The 25,194-nt window shown below is 32.8% G+C and overlaps 3 protein-coding genes across 5 annotated transcripts; 2 read left to right on the top strand and 1 right to left on the bottom strand.

The window, feature by feature from the left end:
• Positions 1–256: 256 nt before the first annotated feature.
• LOC130892167 (spondin-1-like) lies at positions 257–6,130 on the top strand. Of its 2 annotated transcripts, none has more exons than XM_057797383.1 (11): positions 257–466; positions 1,180–1,361; positions 1,493–1,707; positions 1,813–2,004; positions 2,134–2,340; positions 2,771–3,025; positions 3,085–3,424; positions 4,169–4,818; positions 4,877–5,048; positions 5,473–5,624; positions 5,742–6,130. In XM_057797383.1, the coding sequence occupies exons 2-11, from the start codon at positions 1,184–1,186 to the stop codon at positions 6,063–6,065; spliced, it is 2,685 nt and encodes an 894-aa protein (XP_057653366.1). In that variant the 5' UTR covers positions 257–466; positions 1,180–1,183; the 3' UTR covers positions 6,066–6,130. The 2 variants fall into 2 exon arrangements, with proteins under 2 accessions (XP_057653366.1, XP_057653367.1); XM_057797384.1 differs by having other exon boundaries at positions 296–466; positions 1,184–1,361.
• Positions 6,131–8,329: 2,199 nt separating this feature from the next.
• On the top strand, positions 8,330–19,120 carry LOC130892176 (melatonin receptor type 1B-like). Its single transcript, XM_057797397.1, has 3 exons — positions 8,330–8,654; positions 17,423–18,116; positions 18,283–19,120. The coding sequence occupies exons 2-3, from the start codon at positions 17,434–17,436 to the stop codon at positions 18,734–18,736; spliced, it is 1,137 nt and encodes a 378-aa protein (XP_057653380.1). The 5' UTR covers positions 8,330–8,654; positions 17,423–17,433; the 3' UTR covers positions 18,737–19,120.
• Positions 10,752–24,029, bottom strand: LOC130892173 (major facilitator superfamily domain-containing protein 12-like). Of its 2 annotated transcripts, none has more exons than XM_057797395.1 (2): positions 23,602–24,029; positions 10,752–14,597 (listed from the first exon to the last, which is right to left on the bottom strand). In XM_057797395.1, the coding sequence occupies exon 2, from the start codon at positions 14,557–14,559 to the stop codon at positions 13,177–13,179; it is 1,383 nt and encodes a 460-aa protein (XP_057653378.1). In that variant the 5' UTR covers positions 14,560–14,597; positions 23,602–24,029; the 3' UTR covers positions 10,752–13,176. The 2 variants fall into 2 exon arrangements, with proteins under 2 accessions (XP_057653378.1, XP_057653377.1); XM_057797394.1 differs by lacking the exon at positions 23,602–24,029 and adding an exon at positions 16,445–16,689.
• Between the last annotated feature and the right edge of the window lie 1,165 nt (positions 24,030–25,194).

Here is a 25,194-nt window from a genome sequence, read left to right as displayed (position 1 = left end):
GAAATGAGCGATAATTTTGAGGAACGTGAAAAAGGAAATGACGTCACATAAGCGTTGAACTCGAAAGAACACAACGAGACAGAAAACAGAAGGGGGAAAAGTGGATGTAAGAGAAAAAAAAATTGTATTTTAATTTTTGATCACTACTGTACATATGGTACGATTGTTATATCGTGATTAATTTGAAAAACAACAAATTCTTCAAACTCCGTATTATTTTTTCGAAATTTTCGCATAAAATCGGCGATATCTTTTGACTTTTGACACCGGGGAATTAATTAGAAAAAGTTACTTGTTGTGAAGATATTTCTGTAGATAAATAACTGTTCGGGTATGCGCATAAAATGTTACAAAATAACATCTGGCAGCGTCCGCACGTTTCCTCGAAACAGTTCGCGTTCGAATAAAATAAAACTGATATATATGTGATGTGCTGAGAATATTTCGAAAAAATTTTTACTGAAAGGTGAGTCAAATCTGAAAACATAAATTTTATTAATACTTTCTCGTTTAGAATTACGAATTTATTATACACGAGTATATATAAATAAATCTTTCGGTTTATTAAAAGTTATCGGGGGATGATTTATTAAAATATATCATTAAATCATAACCTCATAAATAAAAACCATTATTATTTAATTTATTTCTCAAATTTATTACTATACGAGAAATATGTGCCAAGTCCATCTCTATACATCGTTTCTATAACCATAGATAAAGTAGAAAAGATAGATCACCGATCGTTCTGTAAAATAATCATGAATTGGGTTTTAATTCGCGTATTATTCAAGAAAACATTTCGAATTTAACAATTACTGAATAAGTTTTAATTAAAATTATACGTAAATACATTTGCAATTTGTTTTTATACGTCTTGTGAATTTATATAGTTAATTAAGATCTTATAAACTTGACTTAATTAGTGCAAGGTCAAAATTGATAAACAGTCAATGTCAAATTCGACTATTTTTAAAAAATAATTAGGAAGATGATGTTGATTTTAATTATATAGTATCTCCATCACGTATTTATATATTATTATAAATAAATATAAACAAACAATTTGACGTATATATTCATTCGAATTACAAATCGATTATTCTCGATTTCAACCAGGCACAGCTTTGATTTATCAAAACTTAAAACAATAGTTTTGTTTAATTTTCATTTTTCTAGGAAGATGTATTTCAAAACGATATTCATTGGAACTTCATTCCTGATTTCGCTAAGTTGTAGCTTAGACTGTGATTTAATACCAGACAATATTAAGGGACCGAAAAATAGAAATGATATAGATCGTTATATACTTTCCATACAAGGCAATCCAAAATCGTATACTCCGAATCAAAAATACAACGGTGAGATTGTTAGAATAAAACGTTCATTACGCCATCTACAATTTAAACTGTAAAGCTAAATGAAATTGATCGTAATGTTAAAATGTTAGAGATGGGAACTTTCGAAAATAACTATTTTTTATAACTTTTAGTTTCTTTAATGGTGAATCCTGATAAACGTCCACAAAAGTCGTTCAGACAATTCGTTTTATCACTAGAATCGATAGAAGGTACGTCTACTACCCAATCGTATCGACCTACTGGTCAGTTTGAATTCGAAACGGGTCTTCAAATGCTGACGCAATTCAGCGATAAATGCCCAAATACCGTGGTAGAAAATAGTAAAATACCCAAAAGGGAAATACAGGTAATTATCAATATACATACAGGGTGATACGAGAATTGTTTCTCGTATTTTCGAGGTGAAATTAGAATTTTATTATACAAATTATTTTGAAAATTTGATCGGAAGGTTAATTGGATAGCTCCTCCTGAAAACAGCGGTTGTATCGCCATAAAAGCGACAGTAGTCGAATCGAGAGAGAATTGGTTCAGCGAGGACGGGCAGTTGACTAAAATTTTGTGCGAAGACACCGAAATAGACGAAAATGTTAAACCTCCTACCGTCGACAGGTGTTGCGCATGCTCGGAAGCTAAATACGAGGTATGTAACAAAGTTCTGACAAGAACCGCCCAAGTTTCGTTACATATAACGAAAAGGTAGAGATGGTGTCGTTATTAACAGGAAATACGTGCCATATTTTATTCGAATTCTGGTTATTTTTTTATTTAGATAGCTTTCGAGGGTCGTTGGACGAGAAATACTCATCCCAGAAATTTTCCTTCGGATGTATGGAGTACGAAATTTAGCGATATAATCGGAGCGTCCCATAGAAAATCTCACTCCTTCTGGAATGAACAACAATTAGCTAGCGAAGGATTGAAAGAACTAGCAGAAACCGGAAGTACGTATACAGTGGAATCGGAAATTAAAAAAAAGGTAATCAAAATAATTAACTGTGACTTTTTTACTATAAATTCCCATCTCTATACTTTTATTAAATAACAGATTCCCGCCATAACTGATATACGGCCAATCGGAATAAATTCCTTGAAAACGTCGATTTGTTCTTTCAAATACGCAATTTTTTTCAAAAAAAAATTATATTGGGTGTATTACTAACCAATACCAACTTTCTTATTTCAAATTTTAAATTAAGTAGAAAATAATCAAAATAAATAACCGAAATAAATTTTTATTGCCATGAATTCCCATCTCTATACTTCTAATAAATAACAGATTCCCGCCATAACCGATATACGTATACTAGAAATATTCTTTAGGTAGCGGTTGAAATTATAGATGGCGCGGTTAACAATACAATGTTTTAAGTACAGTTTACTGTAAAATAAAAAGTTACGAATTCCAGGGAACGAATATACGAACTATAATAAAAGCGAGAGGTCTGCAACATCCGAACATAACCGAATCCTCATACGCGGTATTCCGAGTCGACAGTAAGAATCATCAAGTTTCCATAGCAACCAAGATAATACCGTCCCCCGATTGGTTCGTGGGAGTATCGAACTTCGAATTGTGTCAAAGTGATTGTACGTGGATCGAGTCGTACACTTTGAATTTGTACCCGATAGACGCGGGTATCGATGACGGAATTGGTTATATGGTGATATAATATGAAATTATTTTTTTTTTTCGTTTTATAATAATTATGAATTATTTCAGTCGTCTCGACCGTTACTTTATAATCAAAAACCGATCATGCCGATCACCCCCAATCACCCGAACGATCCGAGATCGCCGTTTTTCAGCGAAGACGGTAGCCCGATGAACCCGATCGCCAAGATCCACTTCACCAGACAAAGACTCTACGAGAAATCGTGCGAAACGGACGAAGATGGAAATATGGAGGAGGAAAACGATTGTCGAACTAACGATTGGACCGATTGGACGCCTTGTACTGCGCAATGCGGTCTGGGAAAACAAACTAGAATCAGAACGTACGTAGATAAATTGGCTTCTAGTGATTGCTCCTTGGATTTAGTACAAGAACGACAATGTTTAGGTAAAAATTATTTATTATCAATAATTCTTTATTCATATTTATATATAATCCTGTGTGCAATCCTTGAGACGGCCCTGTTTCAATTCGCGTACCTTTCACTCTCTCTAAAGCGAAAAACAATAAAAAGAGATAGATATAGCCTATCCATCGAACTAGATGAATATCGAATTCGATGAGCCTTCTTTCGATTTATGATCGAGTTGTATATATGATAAAAAAGATTTCTATGAAACAAATTATTGAAGTTTTCTGTAGTTACCCACTAGACCTTATCGAACCGTTTAAATGTTTTATTTAATATAATATTAGAGAAATTTGAATTATTATAACATTTACTTATTAATTTCTTTTTTAATTAAATAAATTAATTCAGGAATTGTATAATTTATCTATTATCTCATTCTTAAATTATTCAACGGGATTACAGTGAATGAACTAAATAGTGTGACTACCTACTAAGAGATGGCGTTGAATGTATCTCATCAAAACGTTTTGAATAAATCGTCTTCATTTTAGATAAAAATTTAATAACGAGAAAAATTATTCGAAACGTCAATTATTTCCTGTTAACATTATTTTTTGCAGAGATTTTCAATGAAATTGTTTACGCCATCTATTGGTGGATAGTCACACTATTCAGTGAATATTCCTTCATAAAGTTCGTCAAGTGAATCAAAATATATCTTTTCGTTTCCACAACAAAATAATATAAATGTGAAAATCAATAATTTTAATTACTTTCAGATACTTCAAAATGTAAAAAACCCCATAACCGTTATTATTCAACCAAACAAAGTAGTACGGAAGAAAACAATAGAGAAGAACAAGAAAACGATACGAAAGAAAAAAAAAATTCCAACGAAAAATCTTCGGCGGAAATAGATAAGGAATCGAGCGAAAATTCTGAGGAACAAGAAAAAGGAAATGACGTCACAGAAGCGACGAACTCTCAAGAAGACAACGAGACTGTGAACAAAAGTGATTCTGAAGAGGGGGAAGTAGGGGAGAGTGGGGAGAAAGCGGAAGTAGGAGAGGGCAGCGAGGAGAGTGGGGAGGACAAAGGAGGTGAGGAAGGTGAAGGCGGGGAAAGTGAAGGGGAAGAAAAGGAAGAGGATTCTAAGGAAAAAAATAATTCCGACAATACAGACGAAAACGAAACAAAAAAAGATGGAGATTCTAACGAGGAAAAGAAAACCGATGAAGGTGATGATGAAGAAACCGATTGTAAAGTTGGGGAATGGTCGGAATGGTCGAGTTGTAGTGCCACGTGCGGTTACGGTACGAAAACAAGAGATAGAAAATTATTGGATGAGAGAAACGAAGATAAATGTAACGTGGAACTGCAGGAAAATAAGCGGTGTAGAGGTGGGCAGAGAGGTTGTAGTAACGGCGACGTAAGTATATTAATAAATTGTTTATTTTTGTAATCATAATATTTTTTTTCTCGTACAGGGTGATTCGAATTGTAAGAATAACAACTGGGGTCTTTGGTCTAGTTGCAGCGTCACTTGCGGTACCGGAATCAAAAGAAGATTGAGGTTACCGCCCGGAAGTGACGACGAAAGCGACGAATCCGATTGTTCGAATTCGGAAATTGTCAAATGTCACATTCCGTGCAACGACAGTAAGTTGTTTCATTTTTGATTAAAATTTTTTTGAATATTTTCAGCTGTACCGGGTCGAAACTTTCGAAGAATCACCCTGTATATCTATAAATTATCGAAATTATGATATTTAATTGGATCATTTTTATTTTAATCACGCTGAAAAATGAAAAAAATTTTTTTTTCTCATTTTAATAGCAGAAAATCAGTTTTATCTCGATGAATCACCCTCTATACACAATTGTCAATCTGTAAACTAACTTTCTACTACTACCAATATGGCTGACATAAATGTGGTTAAAATTCACGTTTATTGTTAGCTCGAATCACCGAATTACTTATCAAATTTGTTAATTATTTTATACATTTCCTTAAAAAATTAAAAAACAAAAAATTAATTTTGACTTTAATGACAAATATAGTCAAAAATTTGATTTTATTCAGAATCGAGAATTGGTGAAAGTTTGGTAATCGAACAGAAACCGGATGGTCGCGTGACTGATTGTAGAACAACCGATTGGTCCATTTGGGGTAAATGTCAAATACGCGGAGCCACTTGTGGAAGTGGAACTAAAAAGAGATATCGACAAATAATGGTACGTTCGTTAGTCCTCCACCAAATATATTTAACAACTTACTAAATTTCGACTTTTACGTATCAATTATTCATTGTATTATCTCAGTTAATATTTTTTATTTAATAATAATTGTAGCGTCACGCGGAAAATGGCGGTAGAGCTTGTCCTAGGAAACTAATTCAATCTAAACTCTGCGTCATTCCTTGCGTTTCGTCGACAGCTACCGAAAACGAACGAGCGCTACCGACGGAGGAAGAGGAGAAAAAGCCGGAGTGTATAATGTCCGACTGGACGGCGTTCACTCCGTGCAGTTCGATATGCGGATCAAAATCTATGCAATTGAAAACTAGGAAGATATTATATAAACCACCGGGGGCTGTATGTCCTCCGAGAGTTATCTATAAACCTTGTAATTTACCTTTAGCTTGTGCCAACGACGGACGGCCTATATTTCGATGATATTTACTATTTTATTATATGTAATTGTACATAATAGAGTCAAATAAATGTATTATTTCTCAAAATGATTGTGCTTTTATTTTTTTTTGTTGATAAATCGTGTTTTATATTTTTGAAAACTAATTTTTGGTTATTTTAAATACACTTTCCTCGTATAAATAGAAAAATCAAAATAAAAAAAAGTGGAAAAATTTTCTCAAATATCTATAACTGAAGCAACTCTTTTTTCATTTTTAAATATTAAAAAAATTCAACCTCTATAAATTCTAAATTTGGGTAAACGACCTTAAGATTGTTCGAGTAGACACGTCCTTTTACTGTCATTGTTTGTATGTTGAAATTTGGTGGGTTTTAAGATCGCTGCAAGATATCATTTGAAAATTAATGAATATAACAAAAAAGCAGACTTTTTTCGTTATACAGGGCGATTATTTGCGAGATAATTAAAATTTGAATAACATAATTTTATATCTACGGTTTCAAGGTTACTATTGTTTTGTGGCGCCATCTTGAAATTAGAGGACGAGTCGAAGTAGTGAAAATCTTTATAGAGAAGGAATAACAGAAAAATATACAAAGATATGTTGTTAAAACCAAATAAAAATAATTTTCAATTCCAAAAATGAGCTTAAAAAGTCAGCAGTAGCGACCAGTAGTTGAAATTTTAACCTTATCAGAATTATGAATAGATTGACAAATTAGAGATGTTTGTATTTAGTAAACCACAAAAAAAGAAGAAGAAAAATTTGACGTTTAAAGTAAAGGAATCACGGTATTATCAAATAACTTGATATTAACGAATGAAAATAGGAAAAAATTGTAAAAAAATTTGTAATAAAAATATTTATTTCATATTTTAAAGTAACGCTGTGATTAAGTGATGTCGTCTATTTTTCCAAAACCGAAATGTAGGTCATTGATCTAGTATAGGGAAAGGGTCTACTCTGTGTTTTTATTAACGATAACGAAATTATGCTAAAAATGGAATTATTAGGAACGGGGGAATTAAAGATCGCTGATGACATTTAGAATATTATCGTTTAAAATATACACTGATACAAATAGCATTCTGAACAATACCATAAAATTGGACTTGTAAATACAGGATGGTTTATAAAATACTTATTATTCAGATGTATTGAGAGTTGGAAATCGATTGTATAAGAATCGATTTTATGTAAATAATGAATCAAATTTATACTAAGATTCGATACAAATAATTTATCAAAAATGTTATTCAGAGCTATAAATCGATTAAAAATTATCCATTTGACATGAATGATCTGTCAAAAATGTTATCGAGAGTTAGAAATTAATTTATTGTGAATGATGAATCAAAAACATTATTGGGAGTAGATATCGATTAGAAAATGATCGATTTGCTGTAAACAATCTAAGAAAATGATATTGGCGATTAGAAATCGATTAAAAATAATCGATTTGATATTGAAATTGATTTAATGTGAATAATGAATCAAAAGTATTATTGGGAGCTAGAAATCGATTTTATGTTATAATCTATCAAAATGTTATTGAGGGTAATAAATCGATTAAAAATAATCGATTTGACGTGAATAATCTGTCAAAAATGTTATTGAGAGTAGATATCGATTAGAAAATGATCGATTTGCTGTAAACAATCTAAAAAAATGATATTGGCGATTAGAAATCGATTAAAAATTATCGATTTGACGTGAATGATGAATCAAAAATATTATTGGGAGTAGATATCGATTAGAAAATGATCGATTTGCTGTAAACAATCTAAGAAAATGATATTGGCGATTAGAAATCGATTAAAAATTATCGATTTGACGTGAATGATGAATCAAAAATGTTATTGGGAGTAGATATCGATTAGAAAATGATCGATTTGCTGTAAACAATCTAAAAAAAATGATATTGGCGATTAGAAATCGATTATAAAATGATCGATTTTATGTTATAATCTAACACAATGTTATTGAGGATAATAAATCGATTAAAAATAATCGATTTGATGTAAAAAATGTAATTGAGAGATCGAAGTTGTTTTAATGTGAATGATTAGTCAAAATTATTATTGGAAACTAGAAATCGAGTAGAAAACAATCGATTTGTTGTTAATAATAAGCGTAGACCAAAATTAAAATTCGATATTTTATATATTATATTTCCATAACAAAAAAAAATCAAATGTTGCACTAGTTTCAGTATTAAAACTGCATCTAAAATATTTTTATTTATTTTACAATACATTATAACTAGTATTTACAATAAAAAAAAAATTATAATTCAAAAACGAGCTCACTGTAAATAAATATACATATCGCAATAAAAGTATTTAATTTCTCAGTGTAGTTTTCCGTTTCTCTAATGTTCGTAACTTGTTGCGCGCATGCGATTTAGTCGAACAACCGCCTAACGTCTAGACCTCTTCAGTATTAATCCGTTGCTACGCCAGAGGTAGACACCGGCGTCGGTTTCCAATTAAACGAAAACAACCCATTTGCAATTAGAGTTCAAGAGATCCCGAGTTAGACGAATCTAATACAGGGATATGAAATCTATTTTGTATTGATCACCACTGCCGGTTGTGTGTTTAACAGGGTGAGTCGATAATAAATTTCATTATTTCGTTATAGTTTGATATGTGACTAAAAAACAAGATGATGGTATGTGAATGACAATTGCTAATAAAACTATTCAAAATTTAATAGATATCTCGTAAAAAATACTTAAATATAAATATAATTAGTGTAATTCAACAATATTAAAAAAGAAAAACCATTATTTCAAACAAATAATGTTACTAATTTTTTATATATATATATATATATATATATATATATATATATATATATATATATACGAGGTCTATATAACGAAAAAGTGACTTTTAAATTAAAAATTTACTCTAATATCAAATAAACAACCATGAAAATGACAGTATTGTGAAAAAATTCTTTTGTTTACAATAATAGACGAGCCAATCATTAAAATAAATAAAAAATTGATCGTTGTTGTTGTTTAATCGTAATGTCACTTCATTTGTTTATCGTAATTTCATCAAAAAAATCGATTAAACATTTAACGATGATAATAATATCATTTTAATATAATTAGCGCCAATTAAAAAGAAAATATTTACCATTTAGTGACGTTTGGAATATTCGATTGGTATCACTGACGTTGTACTGCGTACGGAGCACGCGCAGTGCTCAATCTCGAACTTCCAATCGCTGCAGAATATCTTCTACGACATCCTAATATAAATTTATATAAATATGGCAACACTGTTGCTGCTATTGCCATCTTAATTTTGATTGTGCTTCTAAATTGTTTTGAATTTAGATCTCTGCCGATTGAAAATTATTTTTTTCAAAGACAGGTCAAAACGTCAAATTTTGACGATTCAGAAACAAAGTAGAAAAAATTTAACATGTAATATCAGTTTTACCAAAATATGAATTTTGTTATGAAAAATAATTTTGTAAAAAGTTTATATAATGATCCGACCCTGTACAACCAGACAACAGACGTGAAATGTAATCGCTAAATGCTGTGTTGTCAAGTCAGTACTTCTACTTTCAGTAAAATTGGAAAATATTTTATTCTTTTAGCATATCAATTAATTTTACAGAAATGAAAGTAGTAAAAATAAAATTAATATGGATAAATCTCATCTGTTTCTTTTAATAAAGAGGAAAACCAATTTGGGTCCAAAAATTATCGACATATAATTTTAAAATTGATAAAATTATAATATATTCAAATATATATATATATTTTTTATTCAATACTTGTTAGTCCCTTGTATATGTTTTGTTGATTTTATGTCTCTTTTATATTTGATTCACAATATTTTGATAAAAACCGAAAACTAAAAAAAAATATTTTCAGCTGATTCCAAGAACGAATTTATTATCAAAAAACACCAAAAATCATAACGATTTATCATAAAAAACATATAAAAAGGCTAAGGAATGAAAAATTAAAGGAATTTAATAAATAGATAATCAAAAATATGAAGAAGAAATTATTTATATAACGTATTCAGATTAAGTGGAAAAAAATAAACTTGGCAACGTTACGTTAGTATTATAATTATCTTTGTTTCTTAAACGGTAACGTAACTGTCAACAATTATGGCGGATTTTTATATTTTATTCGGAAATATTATATATCATTTTATTCAATGTAAAAGAAAAACGTTTTTTTAAATTAGATAGTTAAATTAAATAATTACTCGTAGTATTCTTGTTATTTGGTAAAAAATAATCTGAATTCCATTCATAAGCTACAATATTTTAAAACAAGATGGCGTCATATCTTCACGTTAAAGTAATGATCATACTATTTTCAATTATTATTATTTCAAAATATGTTATCGAAGATGTAAATTGTCGGAATTCTTAAAAATTTCGACATATGATTACAGTAAATGCGTGTTCGAATGCACTTTCGCAGGGTTTGATAAGATTTTATGCATAACGATTTCCTCCTCAATTTGAGCTAATTACAATTTGAAATTGCAGGCATTGCGTTACCTTCGTGTTTTGTATTGCACGCTAGAAAATTTTGAGCCACAAAAATATATTCAAGGTCATAGATAAGAAAAGGTGAAAAATATCAAAAATAGATATCTCATTTTAAAGCATACTGGAAACGCCCTGTATAATTCGGAAAAGGAAAAAAAAACAATCGTAATCTTCACATTTTTATTTTTCTAACAATCACAATCAATGAGTATACAATATACTTTATCACATTTAGAAAATAGTAAATATAAAAAGGTTTTTAGGTTAGATTTGTATATAAATGAATTTTTAGAAATAATTTCAGCTGCTATTAAAAAAAATTAAAAACACCTGTATTCTAAATATTCAATTCTACGTTCATTTTAATGTTTAAATTGTCGAATAAAAAATTTCAATGTACTAAACTTATATAAATATATATACTGATAGTCGCGACATCTACTATGAGGTAGCGGAACGTATGGTATAATGTCATAATGATAGTTTCCTTTTTTGTTTACGATATTGCCCAACAAAAAACAATATTCTTTACATTAGTATTCCGCATGATTTTTTTTTATTTTTACAAACTAGGCATAGTTAATATAAAAATTTGTTTAAAAATATATAAAATTATCGAGAGTATAACGAAAATAGCTTATTTGAAATTTTCGGTAGTCAATTGGCTTCCATCAAATAATTTGTGAATAAATTACAGGTCCGGATCTAGGTAAATTGTGTTAAACTATTTTAATTATTTTCCAATTTATGGAAAAAAATTGAATATAGGGTGGTCCTTTTAATGCAGAAATTTAGAAAATAGACCAAAAAAAATTAATGTAAGTTTACAGTGTTACACCTCGTATAAAATCACAATATTTTCTTTGTTCTAAATATAATAATAAATACAGGGTGATTAGTTATTGATTGGACGTTAAGGAAAAACTTTCTCCGATTAAATTTATCGTATGAAATTTTCATATCGATCTAAATAATTTCAGGCATTAAGCATTTTCGGTTATACAGGGTGGATCATAAATTTTTGCACGAGCTGATTTGTTTTTATGAATTTTTTTATGTCTAGTACATAAATTTGACTTATGACTTATTTGACTCTACATATTACGATTTATACAGGGTTTTTCATTTGTATTAATTTTTATTAAGCAATATATTACGTCAAATCATATAGAGTGATTCGTTTAACAAAGTTTTAAGGGTACGTATTTATTCCCTTGTATATTCACTTTTTATAAGAAAATACGATACTACGAGGTACATAGTCTTTGTAAAAATTAAAAAAAGTACCCAAAAAAAAAATTTGTCTACGATTATAAGCGATATTTGAGATTCACAAGTAGAAATGGGACAGTTGAAGATAAAAAAAGTGCCTGGATGTCATTTAATCTCGAACACGGACGAAAATTTGCAATTGTAAACCACAGAAACTTGAAAAATGAACTAAAGTTTACTTCTGCATTGTGATTAAACTTTTCGATCGCACCTTGTATATACATTTAATTAGATAATCGATTTGGAGTAGCAAAATCGTAAATTTTCATAATAAAAATAAGTTTTATGAGTGAATTCCTCTAGAAAACGTCTAATTTCCACTTCATTAATCACCCTGTATCAATTCGAGAATTAAAAATTTCGGGAAATATAAATCAAGACCGCAAAAATTAATTTAAACGTAAATATTTCGTTTATTACGAGAGTGGTTTGAATATAACGCGAAAACTTTCGAATAAACATGAAGCCAACACCGGTCCTGCAGACAAGCCAGCGTCGGCCTGGTCCGTGTTGTTCAGACGTAGCCAGGGGCGGCCTCGCGTGAATTGACGAAGACTGCGATTCGAATATAGAATAATCCCGTGATAAGTAGAGATAGTTTAACGAAAAAGGCATCGGGGAAGGCGGTAAAAGTACGAAAATTTCAGGTCTGCAACTTAAAAAAATTTCGGGAAATATAAATCAAGACCGCAAAAATTAATTTAAACGTAAATATTTCGTTTATTACGAGAGTGGTTTGAATATAACGCGAAAACTTTCGAATAAACATGAAGCCAACACCGGTCCTGCAGACAAGCCAGCGTCGGCCTGGCCCGTGTTGTTCAGACGTAGCCAGGGGCGGCCTCGTGTGAATTGACGAAGACTGCGATTCGAATATAGAATAATCCCGTGATAAGTAGAGATATTTTAACGAAAAAGGCATCGGGGGAGGCGGTAAAAGTACGAAAATTTCAGGTCTGCAACTTAAAAAAATTTCGGAAAATATAAATCAAGACCGCAAAAATTAATTTAAACGTAAATATTTCGTTTATTACGAGGGTGGTTTGAATATAAAGCGAAACTTTCGAATAAACATGAAGCCAACACCGGTCCTGCAGACAAGCTAGCGTCGGCCTGGCCCGTGTTGTTCAGACGTAGCCAGGGGCGGCCTCGCGTGAATTGACGAAGACTGCGATTCGAATATAGAATAATCCCGTGATAAGTAGAGATATTTTAACGAAAAAGGCATCGGGGGAGGCGGTAAAAGTACGAAAATTTCAGGTCTGCAACTTAATAATTTCGGTTTATTTTCGAATCAGCCTCGGAAACGACGAGATTCTTCAAGCGACAATTTCGGGGATCCTTTCGTACGATCTACGTATACCGCAGGTACCGAAAAGGACCGCCACGGCGCCGCATATGACGGACCCTCCGCAAATATAAGTCAAAACGTCCCTATAAAAATATTTATCGGAAATACCGCTATGGAAATACTGAATAACGATAACCGCTAAGCCGTTCGATAATTTATCAGTAAAACTCATAACCCCGAAAACGAAAGCCCCATTATGAGTATCTTCCCCTATAAAATCGGTCGTAATCCCTATACTAGTCACCAAAACGATAGAACCGGCGGCGCCGAGGATCACGGCTATGACGTAAATGAAATACGTCGAATAATCGTCGCCGTACCCGAATTTGATCCAAACAGCGGCGATCGTACCGAAAAAACTACCCAAAGTATACGTGGAACTCCTTCCGAAAACTCCGTTGACGGTTTCCACGAGCAAAGACGTCACGAAACTACCTACATACATAACCAGAGGTACCAAAGCCAACGAACTGGCGTTCATATCGAGAGATTCGTGTAAATACAAAGGAATAAACACTTGAGACAAATTAATAAACAATCTAGACGACATATACACCACGGCTATCCTATAAATCTCGATAGTTTTGAACAAATCGCCAATAGTGGATCGGATTTGTCCACCTCTAACGTCGACGCCGGCGCCGTTATCCGCCTCGTTGATGTAAGTTTGAAACACCGCCGTGCACGTCGCACCGACGATCAACACCGACCAAACGACGTGCTCGAACTTCGATTCGTCCCCCGGACCTATTTTCGACGATTCGTTAATACGCAACACCAGCCACGCGATTACGTAAACCAAAACGTTCGACATGACGGTGAAGGAGTACCGAACGGCGGTTAATTTGGTGCGATCGCGTTCGTTCGGCGTCAACTCGGGTATCAAGGACAAATGGGATATCTGCACCGAGGCCCAGCCGAATTGGAAGATAATCACGAACATGCTGTAGTAGAAGAGTTCGGCCGAATCGCGGTCGCGCGAACAACCGACGCAGCTGGAGAAGATGAAGGGGAAGGCGCCGAGGACGCAACCGGTGCCGATCAGGTGCCAGGTTTTTCGTTTGCCGTACCGAGTTATGCACGAACCTTCCGATTTGTCGGAGTTGTAGCCGACGAACGGGGTCGATATGGCGTCGGCTATTTGCCCTATGAGTAGCAGCAAACCAGTTTGGACGTTGTCGAATTCTAATACGTATTGGAAGAAAACCAGGAGATAGGTGAACCACATCGACGCGCAGACGTCGTTGAGGACGTGTCCGGAACCGTAGATCAATTGGGTTTTTAGAGGAAGTCGACTGTAGACTTCCGTGTATTCGTTGATTAAAGATTGCGGCGGCGTATTGGTGTCCATTGTGACGTTAATTTCGACGAACTAACCGTTTGCATTACCTGTAATTTTATAAAAAACAAAAACAAATCGTAATTGAACGTGTCTAACAAAGTTCCGATCCCGAAACTCATAAAACTTGACGAAAATTTAAAAAAAAATGCGACGAAAGTAGTTTACGATTAATTAGTACCCAAAGTGAACGTTCGATGTTACAAGGTTTATAATTCGTGACTTAACCTCGTATAATAATCACATTGGTGACGTACATTACCTCTGGAATACCTTATATGTCTTATATAAAGACCTAACGATATAAAATATTTTTCACACCTCGTATAAATAACTAAAAATTACCTTAAGCCGTTACTGCGAAAAAAAAAGGAAATTTGTTCCACCTTTAATAATAATTTTGTAGGTAGGTTTCATTTGAAATAATTTTTTACGCACTTTATTATGATTATACCCCGTATAAACATTTTTACCATCGAATTGTCGCGTTACTACACCTTGTTAGTCAATTTTTTTCAAGTTTTAACCACTAAATTCTGTATACAATCTAAATAAAATTTATAAACCCCCTTTCAAAGCCGGCACTGATTTATTAATACTGAATTTTCAATACCCCACTACGAAGTACGCCCACTTCTATACCAGATGTTGGAGGGTTTATAATTCGTGACTTAACCTCGTATAATAATCACATTGGTGACGTAGATTACCTCTGGAATACCTTTTATGCCTTATATAAAGACCTAACGATATAAAATATTTCTCACACCTCGTATAAATAACTAAAAATTCCCTTAAGCCGTTACTGCGAAAAAAAAGGAAATTTGTTCCACCTTTAATAATAATTTTGTAGGTAGGTTTCATTTGAAATAATTTTTTACGCACTTTATTATGATTATACCCCGTATAAACATTTTTACCATCGAATTGTCGCGTTACTACACCTTGTTAGTCAATTTTTTTCAAGTTTTAACCACTAAATTCTGTATACAATCTAAATAAAATTTATAAACCCCCTTTCAAAGCCGGCACTGATTTATTAATACTGAATTTTCAATACCCCACTACGAAGTACGCCCACTTCTATACCAGATGTTGGAGGGTTTATAATTCGTGACTTAACCTCGTATAATAATCACATTGGTGACGTAGATTACCTCTGGAATACCTTTTATGCCTTATATAAAGACCTAACGATATAAAATATTTTTCACACCTCGTATAAATAACTAAAAATTCCCTTAAGCCGTTACTGTGAAAAAAAAGAAAATTTGTTTCACCTTTATTAATAATTTTGTAGGTAGGTTTCATTTGAAATAACTTTTTACGCACTTTCTTATGAATATACCCCGTATAAGCATTTTTATAAACCCCTTTTCAAAGCCGGCACTGATTTATTAATACTGAATTTTCAATACCCCCTTAAAAAGTACGCCCACTTCTATACCAGAGTTGGTTTTATTGCCAAAAAACACGTACATTCAGATCAACAAAATTATTTCAAAAATACCTCCCCTTTATTTACATTAAAAAACTATTATCCAGTTAAATTTTGATAGTTAAAACTATTTTTTTCTAAATACTGATATTCAATATCTACTTTGGTAGGCAGTTAAATAATAAAAACTAATAATTATATAACCCGGAAAATTAATTAACATTCTGAAGATATATAATAAATTATTTATTATTATTACATATTATAATTACCCGCAAATTGATAACACATTTTTAAATACATCTAAAAACAAATAAGGAAATTGAAAACTTCAAGTAAATAACAGTTATTTAGAAAATGTCACAATTTATATTTAGTACGATCCTTATATTAATTAGAAATATCACCTTCCGTAAAACGAAAACTTGTAATAAATTATATCAATATAATAATACTTACAGTTAAACCAAAGAAAAACATTCACAATTTTGATAATAAAACTGATACATATACATTCTCCTAGCCCTTCTTCAGATGACTAAAAAATATTATTCCAAACGACACAACACAGCTGATAAGATGATTCATAATTCGTGCTTTACGAATTAACCGTCAAATATAGAGGCCCAGTTGAGTCAATAAAATGTTTTAAATAATAAACTTCTGGTTATACATTTGGTCCGCTAGTCGAAACGTATTCGCGTCGATTATCGAGCGGTGGTGACGTGATCAAGGTTCAACAATTGCTAGCGTCAGCTGTGCGGAACTGTACAGAGTCGGAGTTAGCCAGCATCACGTTATGAAATAAAATTCTTAGTTTGATTTTTTTAATGAATAAATTATATTATAGATAAACGATTTTTAATTTGACGTACACGTCAGCCAAATAAAAATATATACAAGGTGTTAAATAAGAAATTATATATTTATTTAAAAAATTGTGGTAAATATTCAAAAATTTCAAAATAGACGTTGGTTTTTATTATTACTACTTCATTTGTTGTAATTAGGTAAGTAAAAAGTCGTTTTAGCATGAAAAATAATTAAGAGGGAAGCAAATTATTTGTCACATTCGAATTTTTAGCAATAACGAACTTTTCATAGGCATTAATCAATCGTGTCACCCACCTCGCTTTTCCTATTACCCAAAGAATCGATTTATGTATAAAGCAGATATTTTATCACGTTTTAACGGGAAAAATTTTTTGAAATTATCAATATTAACTTAATCAAACAATGATTCGTCATCAATAAAAAGCATAACAAACATACCAAGACAATTATGTGTCGAATAACATTTTTTCAAAATGATTTCAATAGTTATCGCGATGTAGGATACGAGGAAAATGAATAAATATACGGGGAGGATGAAAAAAAAAAAAAAAAATAAAATTAGATTCGAATAAATAATTTAGAAACGACGGCAATGATTTTCAGCAACTGCGGGTATGGTTTTACTCAACATAACCGACGTTTCGGAATCAGTATCTCCGGTAACACTAAACGATCATTGGTCGCGATTGGCAAGACTGATTCTTCTCGCGTCGTTGGCCGCACTGGGCAGTGTCGGAAACGTCTTCATGATCAGCGCTGTCATGATCGAAGACTACCTCAGAAAAAGAGGTGAGTACAATATACGGGGGTCGAGTGAAAAGTCAAACAAAAATCTAGCGAATTACGTTTCAGGTAACACCTTTATCGTTAACGTGGCCTTAGCGGATCTGCTCGTATCCGGTTTGGTGGTGCCGGCTTCGGCGATCGTCATTTTGGCGGGACTCCGAGACAATTTGGCGGTGTGCCGCTTCCAATGGTTCTTGGCGACACTGTGTTTCCTCGTGACCGTTCTGTCGCTAGCCGCGGTCGCCACGGAAAATTACTACCGCCTGTGTTTCTCCTCGGGGGCGTACGAAAAACTCACCCGAGGGAAAATCACGGCGATTTTACTGGTTTTTTGGATAGTGTGCGCTTGCATTTCCGGCGTGCAGTTCGTCGGCGACGTGTCCTTCGACTACTGCAGACGGAAATATTTGGGTTTGTTACCTTATCAGGCGACGGTCAGCGTCGTTATGGTCCTGGTGCCGGTGCTGGTCACGTTATTTTCTTATATCAGAGCCGGATATCAAGTTAGAAGGTGAGTTGATTGTTCATATGTCCGGATTAAGGTTTCGACGAGAAGTCTACGACATTCGATCTTGTTTTGGTAGCTAATGTTCGGGAAATTATACCCCGAGAAATGTTCACTTGCCGAACGCGTTTTTTATGAGATGAATTCGCTCTGATTTGGTAAATTTTTGTAGATTCAAGTCCCGGCCGAGTTTCAAAGCTCCGAATACGTTTACTTGGGACAACATGTTGATGCATTCGAACGTGTACAGTTTCGTGGTGTTCGTAATATTCTGGCTTCCGTTCGGGGTGGTACTGGCCGTCGGTACCAAGCGAAAAATACCGGACAGTATTTTCTACAACTTGGCTTGGTTGGCTATAAGCAAATCGTGCGTCAACAGCATCCTGTACGGTATATCCAACCAGCATTTCCGCGGCGCCTACGTGAATTTGTTTCAATATTGTTGTTGCAAGACTACGGTGACGTTTTCCAGACGGCAACGACCGGAAGGCGTTAGACCGTCGGGGGACGTGAGGGTCCACATCATACCGGGGTACAATATGTATTGCAGTCCTCAGAGGAGCAGGGACAATCAGAACAAGAGGATTTCGTCGAGGACTAACGGTAGGGAGGTGTATGAATTATGATGAGAGGATAGGGGCGTTTGGATTTGAATTTTTTTTTATCTAAAAAGTCTGACGCGATTATATCGGTAGCTCGATTTATTTCGATGATTGGAAATGTCTCGAAATGTTGGGTGTTTCGTGGTTATTTTGAATTTTCGATAATCGACTAGTATGTCCGTTTTTACGGGAAGGAATTTTGGTTTTAATAGTGATTGAGCAAAGGGATGTATAGTCCTGATATTCTCACACGGAAAATAATGTACTAAAAGGGTGAATTACGGCAAAAATGCTAGAAAATATGGTATCTATGAGTTGTAGTTTTGAAAAATCTACAATAAACGTTAGTTTTTTCACTTAAACTTTGGTTTTGTCGTCTAACCATCACCTAACCTCAAAGTTCCTTAGGAAAACCTCAAAAAACTGTTTTTTTTTATCGTTTTTGGTGTACTTTGAGTCACTTAGTAGGAGAAAGAACGTCCGAAAAGGACTGCTCCATAAGACACGTTCCTGATAATGCCGAAAATATAGTCGCCCATCGTTATTTTCATCATCTAACCTCAAAATTCCTGTGAAAAACCTCAAAAAACTGTTTTTTATCGTTTTTAGTGTACTTTGAGTGACTTAGTAGGAGAAAGGCCGTCCGAAAAGGACTGCCCCATGAGATACATTCCTGATAATGCCGAAAATATAGTCGACCATCGTTATTTCCATCACCTAACCTCAAATATCCTGAGGAAAACCTCAAAAAACTGTTTTTTATCGTTTTTAGTGTACTTTGAGTGACTTAGTAGGAGAAAGGACGTCCGAAAAGGACTGCCCCATGAGATACATTCCTGATAATGCCGAAAATATAGTCGACCATCGTTATTTCCATCACCTAACCTCAAAAACCCTGAGAAAAACCTCAAAAAACTGTTTTTTACCGTTTTTAGTGTACTTTAAGTCACTTAGTAGGAGAAAGGACGTCCGAAAAGGACTGCCCCATGAGATACATTCCTGATAATGCCGAAAATATAGTCGACCATCGTTATTTCCATCACCTAACCTCAAATATCCTAAGGAAAACCTCAAAAAACCGTTTTTTTATCGTTTTTAGAGTACTTTGATTCACTTAGTAGGAGAAAGGACGTCCGAAAAGGACTGCCCCATGAGATACATTCCTGATAATGCCGAAAATATAGTCGACCATCGTTATTTACATCACCTAACCTCAAAAATCCTGAGAAAAACCTCAAAAAACTGTTTTTTACCGTTTTTAGTGTACTTTAAGTCACTTAGTAGGAGAAAGGCCGTCCGAAAAGGACTGCCCCATGAGATACATTCCTGATAATGCCGAAAATATAGTCGACCATCGTTATTTACATCACCTAACCTCAAAAATCCTGAGAAAAACCTCAAAAAACTGTTTTTTATCGTTTTTAGTGTACTTTGAGTGACTTAGTAGGAGAAAGGCCGTCCGAAAAGGACTGCCCCATGAGATACATTCCTGATAATGCCGAAAATATAGTCGACCATCGTTATTTACATCACCTAACCTCAAAAATCCTGAGAAAAACCTCAAAAAACTGTTTTTTATCGTTTTTAGTGTACTTTGAGTGACTTAGTAGGAGAAAGGCCGTCCGAAAAGGACTGCCCCATGAGATACATTCCTGATAATGCCGAAAATATAGTCGACCATCGTTATTTACATCACCTAACCTCAAAAATCCTGAGAAAAACCTCAAAAAACTGTTTTTTATCGTTTTTAGTGTACTTTGAGTGACTTAGTAGGAGAAAGGCCGTTCGAAAAGGAGTGCCCCATGAGATACATTCCTGATAATGCCGAAAATATAGTCGACCATCGTTATTTACATCACCTAACCTCAAAAATCCTGAGAAAAACCTCAAAAAACTGTTTTTTATCGTTTTTAGTGTACTTTGAGTGACTTAGTAGGAGAAAGGCCGTCCGAAAAGGACTGCCCCATGAGATACATTCCTGATAATGCCGAAAATATAGTCGACCATCGTTATTTACATCACCTAACCTCAAAAATCCTGAGGAAAACCTCAAAAAACTGTTTTTTATCGTTTTTAGTGTACTTTGAGTGACTTAGTAGGAGAAAGGCCGTCCGAAAAGGACTGCCCCATGAGATACATTCCTGATAATGCCGAAAATATAGTCGACCATCGTTATTTACATCACCTAACCTCAAATATCCTGAGGAAAACCTCAAAAAACTGTTTTTTATCGTTTTTAGTGTACTTTGAGTGACTTAGTAGGAGAAAGGCCGTCCGAAAAGGACTGCCCCATGAGATACATTCCTGATAATGCCGAAAATATAGTCGACCATCGTTATTTACATCACCTAACCTCAAATATCCTGAGGAAAACCTCAAAAAACTGTTTTTTATCGTTTTTAGTGTACTTTGAGTGACTTAGTAGGAGAAAGGCCGTCCGAAAAGGACTGCCCCATGAGATACATTCCTGATAATGCCGAAAATATAGTCGACCATCGTTATTTCCATCACCTAACCTCAAATATCCTAAGGAAAACCTCAAAAAACCGTTTTTTTATCGTTTTTAGAGTACTTTGAATCACTTAGTAGGAGAAAGGACGTCCGAAAAGGACTGCCCCATGAGATACATTCCTGATAATGCCGAAAATATAGTCGACCATCGTTATTTACATCACCTAACCTCAAAAATCCTGAGAAAAACCTCAAAAAACTGTTTTTTACCGTTTTTAGTGTACTTTAAGTCACTTAGTAGGAGAAAGGACGTCCGAAAAGGACTGCCCCATGAGATACATTCCTGATAATGCCGAAAATATAGTCGACCATCGTTATTTCCATCACCTAACCTCAAATATCCTAAGGAAAACCTCAAAAAACCGTTTTTTTATCGTTTTTAGAGTACTTTGATTCACTTAGTAGGAGAAAGGACGTCCGAAAAGGACTGCCCCATGAGATACATTCCTGATAATGCCGAAAATATAGTCGACCATCGTTATTTACATCACCTAACCTCAAAAATCCTGAGAAAAACCTCAAAAAACTGTTTTTTACCGTTTTTAGTGTACTTTAAGTCACTTAGTAGGAGAAAGGACGTCCGAAAAGGACTGCCCCATGAGATACATTCCTGATAATGCCGAAAATATAGTCGACCATCGTTATTTACATCACCTAACCTCAAAATTCCTGAGGAAATCCTCAAAAAACTGTTTTTTTATCGTTTTTATTTGGGAGAAAGAATGCAAAAAACTGTTTTTAATTTCATTACGGTCCTGGATGGAAACATATATTTGTCGTAATTCAACTTTTTGGACATACTAGTTTTTGGGGTGTAAAATATTTTCAGACCAATTATTTTTTTCATTATTAAATCGACAATTGGTGCTTGTTGGTGTATTTCCAAGAAAATTAAGAAAAAAAAAGCTAATTACAGGAAAAATAACGAAATGGGAGTCCAAACTATATTATATCAATAGTATAATAAGATTCCGTATCAATATTATATGTAAAAAAATGAATATTCATTCATTCAATTTTTGTTATTTTATATATACTGGGTGGCGAAATGAAAATATTGCACAGCGTTGTTAGATTTCATAACAAACCTAACCTATAAAAAGAAGAGGAATAAAATTTACTCGCATAAAGCTTATAAAAACTCGTATGATTATTTTTTTTAACATTTAATAAATGGGTTACAGTGAAAACCCTACTTAGAAGTTTAATATAACGTTTACGCCCCCTGGCGACAATCTTGGGGACTCAAAAATATTTCTTACATTCTAAATTTTGCAATTTTAGTGATAAAAATGTTCACTACAAGACTGTACATTTTTATTTAACCACCCTGTACATAAAAGACATTTATTTATTTATCAATATGTTACAAAATATTTATAAAAAATTGACAGCTATTTCAACTCATAATTATGAATGTATAGGACGTCCCAAACTTGTATATTTACAATTTTTCTATATACTTAAAGTTATAATACGAAACGTTCACTTTTTGAATAATTTATATCTCAAATTCCATCAAATAACATTAAAATATATCATATAATCTATATTTTGGACACCCTATATATGTTGGGAACAAAAAAAAACTGATACAAGGATTGAAAAATAAATACGATATTACCATATCGAACTAATTTTTGGAAAACGAATTTGTTATACTACAAACAGTGTATCGAATTTTCTAATAAAAGTGAAAGATTCAAATTTGCCGCGAGTTTTCCGAAACTCTCTAGATTCAAAGCGATGTGTCAATCCGACCAATGATTTCACTTACACAACGCGACCTATCGCGAATACGACACAATCGATACATTTCAAAATCGATTCCTCAACTAAATCGTCTTCCAATGTTAGTTTCAACAAAAAAAAACTTCATACCCTAGTTGGGGGATTGGTATGAAATCTACATTTAAAATAAGTAAATCGATACGTCTTGATCTAAATCTGAGGTAAAAACCTTCGTTCACTGGACTAAACCTAGTTCTAACTCAACTAGGTATTTTTAATTTCCTACTTTGTACATAAACAGACATAAATTTTTGTTCACAACAAAATAAAATTGAGTTGAAACACAATTAACTTGTCTCTGTTATATATTTTTCGTTATAAAAGTATCTTGGATCCAATTGAAAGCACAAAATATAAAAAAAACTCGCTGCCTTTTCGTATATAGCTTTAATTTTTATATCAAAGACTGATATAATTATAATTATTAACGCTTAGTAAATTACGCGCACAAAAAAGAAGAGCTTGTCATAATTATATACTAATATTTTATCTTAATATGATGTTACTTGAGAATATTTATAACTGTTAAAATTTATCGAATATTGTTTATAATTTTGCATTATTAATAATAACTATGAATCACCTACCTGAGAAATGTGAATTTGAAAACATTCCAAAGTATCTTTTAGCACTTGTTTTATCTTGTCGTATATACCTCATTTACAACTTTTATCAATCACCCTGTATATTAATTTCAGAAACTATTTAACTCCTTCAATTTAAAATAATTTCACACCACTTCACAATCACCAGAAATAATAACAGTCCAAAAAACGCCGTCCGTCCTCAAAACTGTCCTCGAAGCACATTTGTTATAATCGCGCCATTTTTAATTACATTTATTAAGCTTTAAGGACCTTGTTAAGGATCCAAGATACAATAACGTTATTAACTAATTAATTTAATACACGTTATTTACTTTTTGTCTATTCAATTTTCAATACACAACACGGGGTGCAATAGATTCACCATTTTATAAAAACCACACTTAATGACAATCGATGAGAATCAATATAGAGTACGTTCATTTTCACACTCTGAATATAGTTCCGCATCGCGTACAGTTTATTCTCTCAAACAATTAAAGTCGGTGGAAGTGGGTTTTTATGATTTTTGTTGAAAATTAAATCTATATTCATGGTTATTCATGAAATTTACCCCATTTTATGTGAAATATTTATTATGAACAACGCGTTTTCAACTAGACGCCATATTGTGAACCTTTATGTTTAGTAGAACGTACCCAGATTTTAAGCTAATGTCATGATTAGTTGTCTAATCGGCCATAAATAATGGCGTCCATGGAGCGAAGTAACTTATACTAATAAGAAAATGATTAAGTAGTTGTGATTAAAATGCCCATTTTTTGTGTTGTTTTCGTCGTGAGATAATTGTTTGTTTAATATCCTCAGTGTAAGAATAAATAATAATAAACTAAATGTGATAGTGTTAAAAATAATATTAATTTATGCCTAATGTGCCTCAGGTTAGTTTTATTACAAAAAAGCGTTACTAGATCGAAATTTTTTTATGTTTTTTAACGTTTTTTGATAAATTTTGTAGTTTATAAGCATACTTTTAGGATGGTTATTGATTTTAATAATTTTTTTGTTAAATATTGTCGATATTTATGTCGAGACAAGCCCTGATCTCAATTAGATCGTAAATAGTTTTTATTTCTTTTTTTCTTCGTTGAACTCTTTTAAAGAACACTTCACACAAGTTTTTTTGTCCTCCAAATTGAATTTATTCAACTAGATTTTATAATGATTGCATCTTTTAACACATGTGAGCTCAAAGTTGAGGTTATATTTTGGAAAATACTGTTTGGTCACTTGTACTTCCACCTGACTTTAATTTGACCTCAAAATTCCAAAAAGTTTGAAATAAAATAATTTCTACAGGATGTTGAATTTTTACAAGTACATAGTTAAAAAGGTTAAAAATGTCAGGTGTTTCCTGTCTTATTTTGGGATGAAAAACTAGTTTTTTTTTAACTAAAAAGTGGTTAAATACATTTAAGTTCATATTTTAGTTGAAATTAATATTATAAATGAAAGTATAAAAGTTTTTTTTGTGTAATTTTCAATTCGAAACTAAAAATATGAACAAAACAATTATGGCGTTTTGAACATAACCTAGAAATTCGTTTGAAATAACTTTCAACGTGAAAACGAATA

This window comes from Diorhabda carinulata, chromosome 4 (assembly GCF_026250575.1).
Source record: "Diorhabda carinulata isolate Delta chromosome 4, icDioCari1.1, whole genome shotgun sequence".
NCBI classification, from domain to species: Eukaryota; Metazoa; Arthropoda; class Insecta; order Coleoptera; family Chrysomelidae; genus Diorhabda; species Diorhabda carinulata.
Note: the sequence above shows the minus strand (reverse complement) of the source record. Positions and strands in the feature narration are given on the sequence as shown.